General features: G+C 35.7%; 1 protein-coding gene across 1 annotated transcript in view; it reads left to right on the top strand.

Moving 5' to 3' along the window:
* Positions 1 to 7,769: 7,769 nt before the first annotated feature.
* The window catches only part of LOC142340353 (UMP-CMP kinase-like), a 90,215-nt gene continuing 85,972 nt past the window's right edge, over positions 7,770 to 12,012 (top strand). The window contains exon 1 of the mRNA XM_075390927.1: positions 7,770 to 7,847. Coding sequence (XP_075247042.1) covers positions 7,770 to 7,847 — 78 coding nt within the window. The remainder of the gene's footprint in view (positions 7,848 to 12,012) is intronic.

Here is a 12,012-nt window from a genome sequence, read left to right as displayed (position 1 = left end):
AGACGCCTAGTTAAAGAGTACCTTCCCACTTTAACGAAGCGAAGCAAATGGTCCGAACAGGGTGATTCGTTGAAAGTCAATGACCTGGTGTGGATCCTCAAAGACCTCACTCCCCGTGGGATATGGCCTCTGGGAAAATTGTCGAAGCGTCGCCTGGAAAAGATGGATCTGTACGTGTTGTCAAGGTAAAAATGGCTTACGGTACGTACGTCCGCCCCGTTGCCGGTCTTGCACGTGTTTTGGCTGATTAGCCGTTTTTTGCTCACTTTTTTCTCGGAACGGTAATCTAGGCAACGCGAGCTACCCTCTGGTCGCTTGGTTACGTCATTCTCCCCTTCTTTGGTTCAATTTATGGGTTTCCTCTCCCCGGAGCCTGTTGATGATGCATCAATTCAAGAAGGCCAAAGCCAATATTACAAAACTTGAAACTCTTCCCGCCAAAAAAGTGGGAACTTGACTTCGTCCAAATAACACGTGTAAAACAGTAACTCTCCGATAAAAGAGACTGAACTTAACAGTATCTTACTGAATTTACATTACTAGAAACGTGTTCTCTACACATAGAGTACACGTTCATTGATTCGAATACTTCAGTGTGAATCCCTTCATATCGCAAACACAATCAAAACTTTAGAACAGATATATATTGGGCATTCATATCCGGAAAAGGCTTCTGCAGCAACTTTATTTGCTGAGCAACGACGATTTGATTTATCACAGCCCCCAAACAGTCAGCAGGAAACCAAAATAGTCGGACAATTATGACAAACTCATTTCATGTATATTATGACAAACTCATTTCATATCGAAAAACAGAGCAGATGTGATGCTCTATTAAAAATATGTAATAGATAAAATTAGCAGCTTAAACTGTCATAGTTTTTATAAGGGAAGAAAGAAACTACCTAACGAACTCTAATAGCGAGTCAGTAAATAATGGCGAAAAATAAAAAGTTATCTCACCAACAGAAACTGACTTTTAAGGTCTACTAATCTAAGAGCAATGAACTCAATCTAACCAAGGCGATTATAACTTCTACGATGAAATGGTATCCTTATTTAGAAAGAACGTGACACAAAACTTTCATATACCCATCGTGTAAATTATTTTTTTTAGCTAATCTACAATATCTTTATTTTTTATTATGGGAGCCATAAATATTAGCTGAAGTTTGTTTTTTTTTTAGTTCAACTTATATAATGTGTCCCGTGTGACATAGACTCTCTGATCAACCAACTGCCGGGTTAGTTAAGTTGAGCTCTAGTTGCATTAGGACAATCGCCTCCGAGTCAATTTTCCCCTCTCTGTAGAACAACACTATGGTGATTTTGGTAAGGCTCTTACATACTAAATAAACAGCATTTCAGGTGCGTTTCAGGTATATGTGTAAAACGACTCGTGTTGAGCTTAATTGTGCGCTGTATTTCATTGATTTCCAATTTTTTGTTACTCCTTACGATAATTGTTATTAACGGTTACCTGGTTTCCTTGTTTCGTTTGGTCTTTGGCCTTGTTTTCTCAAAACCTAAATGTAGTGTATCAAAATATTTTCCAATGAGAGTTAACAGAGATAACAAAATTTACAGAAAATTATTTTTGGTTTTGAATGCGTGGTTCTAGTACCTTTGGTTTCTAATTTGTTTGCTCGCACCAAATAGTGAGCATTACCTATCCGGTCTGCATACTTGTAGCGGTTCTTTCAGTTCATTCTCAACAAATAGGTTTGCACTGTTTCCGATGTAACATGTGATGAAATGAATATTGATGACAATTTTTTTTGGTTTTTTTCCCAAAACTTTTTTAAAGGATCTATGTACTGGCTATCTTAGTTTGCAGTTCCATACTACGACTAAACTGTCTCCAAAAAATCACAGCGGCAAAAATTTCCAGAGGATCTAAGTTGCTTTCACAGCCACAAGTTAAGCAACTCTACTCAAATAGTGTCAATTTGTTAGTAAACTTGCGGGTTGAAACTTGATATGATGGACCCCCTTCATCCTTCCCGGGTCGAGGTTTTTGGGTAAATTTTTGTAAGAAATGCGGTGAATGCGGTGAATTTTTGTAAGAAATGCGGCGGTGAATGTGGTGAAAATTAAAATTTCACCGCATTTCACCGCATTTCTTAAAAAAATTCATCTCAAAATTCACCACATTTCTTACAAAAATTTAGCGCATCGACTTTTGTGGCAATTTAATAAAAGAAATGCGGTGAAAGCAGTGACTGCGTTGAAAAAAATAATTCACCACATTTCACCGCATTTCTTACGAAAATTCACCGCATTTCTTACAAAAATTCACCGCATAAGATTTCCAAAGTTTACAGAATCTGATTTAAATTCAAAAGATGTAAGTGATAGTTGGCGCAGTTGAAGGCATTTAGGAGGTCAGAGGTTCGAACCCGTGTGGTGACGATTCTTTTTTGTAAGAATACTGAGAACGCGGTGAAAATAAATAATTCACCGCGATTCACCGCAAAAAGATGTAACAAATACGCGGTGAAGATTATTTTTTCACCGCAATTCACCGCATTTCTTACAAAAAATTACCGTCAAACCTCGACCCGGGTTCTATAGAGATTCATCCAATGTTAGTTGGTTATCCTTTAAATGATGCTGATGCTTTTTTTTCGGATTTTAAAACATGACTGAGATAAAAGATGGAAGCCAGTTGTCAACGTTTTGGTTGCATTGATTATCATCTTGATATAGCTTGTGTGGTTCTAAAGTTGAACTAACAGTTTTTATGCAGCAGATACTATATGCCAATATCGGCAAAAATTTAATGACTTCAACCTAGTGATGAGTGACTTTAAAACTTTAAAACAAGAATCTTGCAGGCTGTTTCAAAACATGCAAGAATCTTGCAAGATATCAATCCAAGCAAAAAAAATAAATGAGGGTAGAACTGTTTTAGAAAGCATCTATGAAGCAATTTTTGTTCATTAAAGAAGTTACAAAACTGAATTCAATGGAAAAATTTTCAGTCATGACTCAAAATGTTGCAGAATCCTGCAAGTTTTAAAACCCTGAAAAAAATTTCTGAGTCTTTTTGATATTTAACACTAACTGAAAACCAAAACAATTGACATTTACAAAAAATTTGATCCAAAGAATTAAATCAAGTTGACTTTTTTGACAAACCTTTTGAAATTGCTAGACATTGTTGGCTTATATAACATTGAACAGTGAATTTTCTGTCTAAAATTTGACTCAACTTTGAGGATCACACATTGAAGGACTATTGAGGTACTATTTGAATTAGGTACTCTCTATTAAAATATAGACATTGAGTTAGTATTTGAACTATATTACTATTGTGCGCAATCTTGATCGATATAGAATTGATCATTACCAATATTTTGCAACAACTCGTTTTTCTGACTTCATTTTAACCAATCTGAAATGTTTCTCGAAATTACTCCGGGCTAAACGCATCACAGCCGTATAGTGGGTAGCTCCAGCAGTAAAGAATGAAGGAGATATAGTATACACACTATACTCTATACTATAGTATACATAATCCATGGGTAGGTGATAATGTTGGTATTTTCACGCAAAACATGTAACATTCTCGCAAATATGTATAATATATGGTATGTAGCGTGTAGTATATATAGTATAGACTATGTACTTCTTTTCTCCTTTCTTTACTGTTGGAGCTACTATAGATAACAGTATGAAGATAACAGTTTAATGAAATTTGGACTGTTTCTGAGCTTTCTACGTAAAACATAACGTATTTGACGCGTATTTTATGCATTTTGTTTTTTTCTCACTTAAATCTGAGAAATAGCGTGCGCTTTACTATTTACTTAGTAATAGCTACCATCTACCATTAATCGGAGGACGACGATAGAACCGAACGGGCGCGCAGAGCAGAAAGCCATAAAATTAGATTTAGAGTCGAATATTTACCGCGCTCTGATAGCTTGGAACCTTTCCTGCTAGCCCCCCCCCCCCTCGCGGAGTTTTACATCCACTATTTGTACATGTTTAAAGCTACTGTTAAAGTTAAGTAATTTTATACATGATTAGACATTAATAATAATAATAATAATAATAATAATAATAATAATAATAATAATAATAATAATAATAATAATAATAATAATAATAATAATAATAATAATAATAATAATAATAATAATAATAATAATAATAATAATAATAATAATAATAATAATAATAATAATAATAATAATAATAATAATAATAATAATAATAATAATAATAATAATAATAATAATAATAATAATAATAATAATAATAATAATAATAATAATAATAATAATAATAATAATAATAATAATAATAATAATAATAATAATAATAATAATAATAATAATAATAATAATAATAATAATAATAATAATAATAATAATAATAATAATAATAATAATAATAATAATTATTGAGGGCGCTTCATACAATGATAAAGTGTATGATGCGCCCTGACCGGATTTGAAATATCATTGTATGATACGCCCTGGGCAAACCGTGAGCCAACTACTTTTTTATATGAATTTTTGAACACAGATATGGAAAATAGGTCCAATTTCATCGACAGAAAAAAAAAGTTGGCCGAATTGGTTGGCAAATTATTACCATTAATTATTTACTAAAAAAAATATGGTGGGGCGTTTCATACAAAAATCTTAGTAAAAAATTTTTTTTTTGAAAAAAAAAATTTTTTTTGACTGAAAATTATCTCGGCATATTTTTTTCCCAGACGCTGCTGTTGACTTTCTGCCCGCCTTGTGTACTGAGAGATGATTTCTTTTTCAAATTTTTAAAAATTTTGAATTTAGCTATCAAGAAAGTCAGATTTTTCTTCTCCGTACCCCAAAAATGACCTTAATTTGTATTTTTTATTCCTAAAATGACTAATTTCTCAACCCTGAAGGATGGGTTTATTGATCACTAACAAACTGGTTGCTGATATATTGTCTTTGATTCAAATTACGAAGTGCAGATTTCAGCTCAGAATCGATCAGATTGTCACAGATCTAGATAAAAATATTTTGTTCGATGTCTCAAGAGAGTTGAAAGTATTAGATCAACTATGCAACTCGCTCGTCGTTGTTTAGCCAACATTTATCGTAGAGCAGAGTGCAGAAAATCAGGTCAACAATGATTATAGTTTGATAAATTGCTACACAATAACTGAATATAATAGAACTGTATCTCCACTCAGACCATGTCAAATTGTTTGACAAGTTTGTATGTCCGAAAGAATAAGGGTACTTTGCTTTTTGAACCCTAAAGTTTGGGTATACTGATCACTAACATTTTGGTTGCTGATATATTGTCTTTGATTCAAAGTACGAAGTGCAGATTTCAGGTAAGAGTCGATGAATTTGTCACAGATCTAGATAAAATATTTTGTTCGATGTCCCAAGAGGAGTTGAAAGTAATAGATCAACTATGCCACCCGCTCTGCGTTGTTTAACCAACATTTACCTTAGAGCAAAGTGCTGAAAATGATGTCAACAAAGATTATAATTTGAGGAATTACGACACATCAACTGAATATGATAGAACTTTATCTCCAATCAGACCATCTCAAATTGTTTGTCAAGTTTCTATGTGAGAAAAAATAGGGGTAATTTGCTTTTTGAACACTGAAGGTTGGGTATATTGATCACTAACATCTTGGTTGCTGATATATTGTCTTTGATTCAAAGTACGAAGTGCAGATTTCAGGTAAGAGTTGATGAGTTTGTCACAGATCTAGATAAGAAAGTTTGTTCGATGTCTCAAGAAGAGTTGAAGGTAATAGATCAACTATGCAACTCGCTCAGAGTTGTTTAACCAGCATGTACAGTAGAGCTAAGTGCAGAAAATGAGGTCAAACAAAGCTTATAGTTTGAGGAATTGCAACAAAATAACTGAATATGATAGAGCATTATATCCACTCAGGCCATAGCAAATTGTTTGTCGATTTTGTATATGAGGAGAAAAATTACAGGTCGTTAGCAGTAGAAGCTTTCGAATGCGAGGAATTAGTTGTATTTTATCGTAATGTTCGTTTGATTGTGAAGAGAATCATTTTCAGGCAACATGGGAATACAGTTGATAAAATTTGTGGTAATTGATGATACAGGTGATGAAAGTAATGTTCTTATCAGACACAAAGAGTCAAGAAAGCCAAAATAAAACAAAGAGACATGCATATGCTCAAGAAATCTCATCGGCAAGTATATCGAACAGAAATGGAAGAGTGCGTTTTTTGACTAAGATCATGAGAAATCCGCCGAAATCTGTACCAGGTACATGCATACCTAAGGAGCCACATTAGAAAATTAGCTACAATGAGGTTAGGTACTCCAACCAAAAAGTTATGCAGGCAGTCAGTGTGCCCTGAGATTCGACAATGAACGGCTGCACACGAAATAAACTACCGTTTGCGATGACAAAAAGAAGCTGATTTTTTATCCAAATTCAATCAAAGGTTTGCCTCCTCTGTTGCAAAAAGACATTAGCCTAGCATCCACAAGTGCAACGAAAACGGCAATGGAGTGTAATAACAAGTATATAGCCGAAAAAGTGGAAGATATTAGATAAAAAGACTGCATGATTTTTCACCCTGTATGGAACGCCCTCAATATTTATTTGTTAATAATTGGGCTGTATGTTAGACCCTGATTATAAAAAAATTAATAATTTTTTTGGAAGCTAATGTTTTTTTCGGGAAACGTATCATGTTATTTTAATTATTTAACATTCGACGTGAGCTTTTGAGCTGAAAACTGCCTTCCTAAAAATTTGGTATGTATCGACCTCAATATTTTTTTCTTAATAATTAAACTGTATGGTGTGACCTAAATATTGCAAATAATTTTTTTTGAAGTTGCTCCAAAATGTACCAAATTGTTAAATTGGTTGTATTTTTCGTTAAGCAATCTTATGTGACTTTGATAGTGCTTTGAAATCGAACCCACGAACTGGAAATAATTTTGGTGTATGACGCGACCTCAATATTCTTTTTTGGTTACTCGAACAAAATTTCAATTTGAGGAAATTTTTTTGCTGTTGAGAACAACAAAATTCAGCATGCGGGCTTAATTTAAGCTACTGTTTCAATATCTCGAATAAAAAAAGCCCTTTCCATCATAAAAAATTGAGCAATAGAAAATTGATGTATGATCAGCCCTCCATATTTTTATGTGTATAAAGCGACCTCCATATTTCTTTTGGATTTGTATGAAGCGACCGTATAATTATAATAATAATAATAATAATAATAATAATAATAATAATAATAATAATAATAATAATAATAATAATAATAATAATAATAATAATAATAATAATAATAATAATAATAATAATAATAATAATAATTATAATAAGCTATGGTTTGAAAGTGTTATGTATTTCAACATAAATTTGATGCATATAACGTAAGCATCAAAAAAAATTTTCTATTATATCAATGTCTATACAATAAGGGCTCGATTTTTTAAATTCTTTTGAAACTATTCTAAAGGTGCCTTCAATCTACTTCGAGGCTCATGTTTCAATTAAATGCCAGTATCGCTCCTACAATTTGCGAAAACTTAGATTTTTTGGGGGTTGCTGAAATAACAGCTAACAGCTAGGTCTGGGGGGGGGGTTCTAGCAGGAGGTAATTGTTTTTAAAAAATTTGGAAAATAACGTAACGAAGGTCTATCCGTGGTCGCATTGGGCTCTGATTCTCATTTTTTTCTCATTCGGCTCTGCGCCCGTTCGGCTCTAATTCCTAGCTACCATTATTCACAGTGTTACAATGACCTCAGCTTCATCACTAATGTCTGACGGACCAATTAATGTGCTCTTTATATTGGGAAAGCCAGGGTCTGGAAAGGTTAGTGAATACTTAATCTGTAGAGGGAATTCATGAGCTCGCGGGAAGGGCTCTTTTATGTTTTAAAACCTCCCCCCCCCAAACACCCCCCCCGTTTGGAAACCAATTCTGTAACGGCTGCTCTCCTATCAACGACAAGGAAAACTTTACACCGCCCAATTCATTTCAGTGGTTTCAAATCTGTCCGGATATTGTGTTTTTACAGTTAACTTTTGTGAACTGTATTATCCGCTATACTGTAGCTTACCGTTCCATTACTTGTTGCTCAATTAGTCTCAATAACTAATTGCTCAGCTTTGCTGTATAACAAACTTGTTTCTCTCAATAACAATATATTTCAAATTGAAACAATCAAAATTTTGTTGAGTTTTCAATTAATAACTCAATTTAAAAACCGAATTTAGGAATTCCCGTTCATACAAATTGAAGCCCTATAAATTGGCTATAACTATGCAAAGTTTCAACCTGCTACAGTTAGCAGTTGTAAAACAGGATCTCTCTCTTAGGAACTTCGTTCCTTAGAAGGAGAGATTGAGAATATCAAAGTTAATTCTCTTTTCACAAGTCAAGTTAAGTTAAAACTGTACAATCACTAATATGATCTACAAAAACAAGACACGATGACAAGTAATTTACCGCTCAAGAAATTTTGCTTCAATACGCACTGTATGTCAGTTTGATATAACCAAAATTGCGAATTTCAACTGATTTTTGGTAGTTCTTCAAGCTCTGTTTATACTGCCGTACATATCAAAACTGCATCTCTGATTGGTTATAGATCAGTACGTCGTAAGATTCTCTGAATGCACTCTGAGTTTGGGGTTCTGGATACTTTATACGGTGCCCCAACTTTCTGAATTGTTAGGAAAATTGTAAAATTCATCGAATCTGGCTTACCAAGTTCGGTATCTCTTACTCCATTTGAGCTCAATTTGTGTGATTGTGAACACTTCAATACGTGGTAAAACTAGCATAGTTCGAGTATGAGTTTTAGTTTCATTTAATTTTAACGATTGCGTACTAATAATAGTTACTGAATATGAATGTTGAACAAAATGAACAAGTCCGTATGGCATCGATAGAACGTAGCATTAAATTTCGCTTGTCATGCTATTCTAGCTTTATTGCTTGAAATGGCCTTGACGTGCTATTCAAATTGGTTGTTGTGTTAGTAAGCTCAACAGCCACATGGCCGGCCCTGTTTTCCATCGCAAAAACATCTTTTCCAAGTAGTACTGGAGCGAGTTTCACTACTGGTCTCTTATAAACACCGTCGTTCGTTTGAACTATCGCCGATCGAATCACCGTCAGACCCATCGATGGTCTCCGTAACTCGTCTTAGATAATATTATCCACGCTTATCGCTGTCTTTGATCAACCAAACGGGATCGCCTTCTTTAAGGGTTTCGTTCACCGTAGATTGCCATTTTTGCCGATTGCTCAGAGTTGGCAGATATTCTTTGCGAAATCTGTCCCTACTGAGTATTGCATAAGCTTGCATTTGTCGGAAGAGTTTTCGATGATCCAAAAATTCTTCTGCGCATGGTAGGTAGGGTAAGCAAACGTTCTTGTTGCCAAGCAAGATGTGATTGATGGTCAATACTTCTAAGTCATTAACATCTGAACTGACTGGAGTCAACGGTCTTGCGTTCAACGTCTGCTCTTCAATACACATCGTAGTTGAAAGAACGTCCTGAAAGACTGATCTGTTCCTCAACACTGCATACATTGCTTTTTTGCAACGTCTCACCAACCGTTCCCATACTCCTCTAAAGTCTGGTGCTGCGGGTGGGTTGAACTTCCATCTGATTCCTCGTTGCATTAGATGTTCTAGATCCCTTCTTTGTTCCATGCCGCAACTTACTCTGCAAATTCTCTTTCAGCTCCAAAAAAATTGGTCCCGTTGACGCTGATGATCGTACTTGGTTTGCCTCTTCGTGCAATAAATTGCATTTTTGCATTGAGACAACTATCTGTGTCCAACTTGAGTACTTTTTCTATATGGACCGCTCTCGTAGTTAGACATGTGAAAAGACAACACCATCGCTTTTCGTTTGTTCGCCCAATCTTCATAATGAAAGGGTTAAAGTTGTCAACTCCAAATTTGTAAAGGCCCTTGAAGCATCTAACCGCTCTTCAGGTAGATCTGCCATTACTGATGCTATAGTTTGTGCTCTGCCTTTTCTGCAGGTAACACACTTGTTCTTGATTGATCTTATGGCGTTCTGTATGCCTAGGTTCCAAATCTTCTGCTGAACATTGTTTCTTACATGTTCAGTGCCTTCGTGTTGATTGTTTTTGTGCTCGTTTTGAAGAGTAATTCAACCGCATGATGTTTCCAATGTAACAATATTGGATGATTTGCATTGAAATCCAATTAACTTCTGCCTATTCTGCCTTTAGCTCTATTAAGTCTCTCTTCATCTAGGAAGGGTGAGAATTGTAGGATTTTGCTGCCTTTTGGAATTTCCTTTTCAGCTTCGAGAGATTTCATCTCTTCACCGACCTGTTCTTGTTGTATTAGCTTGAAGATGTTTGCCTTTGCTTTTTTGTTTCTCCAATGCTGACTTGGCTACAAGTGTTGCTGGTTTGTGTTTGCTCAATGCTTTCTTTACGCAAGCCGCTGTTTTCACTAGCATAATAAAGTTACTAAATCGTTCCCACTGAATAACACCTTTCTTCTCTTCAACCTGTACAATGAAGACTGATGAATGAGAGTATATTCTCTTCATCTGCGGCAAATATTAGGTACATTTGCTCTGGCCAATCATTTTCTGGTTGCTTCAACCAGGCTGGCCCAGTGAGCCACTCACGTCTTTTGAGTTCCTCAATATTGCTCTAGAGCCAATATCCGCTGGGTTGTTGATACCACTCACATGTTTCCACTGTGAAACATCAGTTTTATCTAGTATCTCGGCCAGTCGATTGGCTACAAACACTTGTTGCTTATGGGAACTGTGTATCCACTGCAATACTGTAGTTGATTCTGGCCAAAAACTGCAACTATTTATCTTCATTTCATATTCCTTGACTATCTCTTCCTACAACCTAACTGCCATGACTGCCGCTTGCAATTCCAATCGGGTTATTGAAAGACGCCTCATTGGTGCCACTCAAGGTTTTCCAATAACAAATGCTAAGTCAGCCGGGTATTCTTTCAGTTGTGAATGTAGAGATTTTACTGCACATATTCTGTCTTCGGATGCGTCAGCAAACACATGAAGTTCGGTTTTATCCCTCTCTCTGTTGAAGTAGCTTCTATCGATGCTTGTTTCAGCTACAATTGGAACTTATTATTTTCAGCTCAGGAATTCTTTTTCTTCACACGGCTTCTTTTCGTTGTCCCAATATTGTCCGTTCCTAGTCCAGATGCTTTTCAGAAGTCATCTCATGTGAACACTGAACGGAGCAAGCAATCCAATCGGGTCGAATACTGAAGAGACCACTGATAGAATCTTCCTCTGGGTTATAGGTGTTTCAATTGCCTTGTTCGTACCTCGGCACACTTGAAGACTATCGTCAGTAAATGTCCATTGTAGGCCTAGCACTGGGGATTCCTCCGTATTGGGTTCCAATTCAACCTGCTTCGTGTTGCTGATTGATTTCAAGTCCTCTGGGATTGCTTCGGTAACTGCATCGTTGTTGCTTATCTACTTCTTCAGTTCAAATCCATGTTGTGAGAGAAGAGGTTGTGGTTGATTGACGACTACAATTGCTTCTTCAGGGGTATCTACTGATTTGGTGAAATCGTCCATGTAGAAGTTAATTTTGTATTGTCTTTGCAATTGGATTCATATCTTCGTTGTTCAGTCCCACTCGCATGAGAGCGTAGTTTGCACAAGTTGGAGAACTCTTAGCTCCAAATACTTGACGCTGATATTCGTATGTCTGAACAGGTTCGTTAGTCCTTGGACGCCATAAGAACCTCAAGCAACGTCTATCCTGTTCGGGAACTTGCACTTGTAGAAACATCGGTTCGATGTCAGCTGTCAGGGCAATTGGTCCTTCACGAAATCTGAAGATTGTTCCAATCAACCCGTTTAGCAGATCAGGTCCTGCTGGTAGTTTGTCGTTTAGGCATTCTTCTTTGTACTTTGATGCAGCATTGCAAACACGTCTTACTTTTCCAGGCTTCTTCTGATTTAGCACTGGATGGTGTGGCAAA

This window comes from Convolutriloba macropyga, chromosome 5, assembly GCF_964194025.1.
Source record: "Convolutriloba macropyga chromosome 5, txConMacr16.3, whole genome shotgun sequence".
Lineage (NCBI taxonomy): Eukaryota > Metazoa > Xenacoelomorpha > Acoela > Convolutidae > Convolutriloba > Convolutriloba macropyga.
Note: the sequence above shows the minus strand (reverse complement) of the source record. Positions and strands in the feature narration are given on the sequence as shown.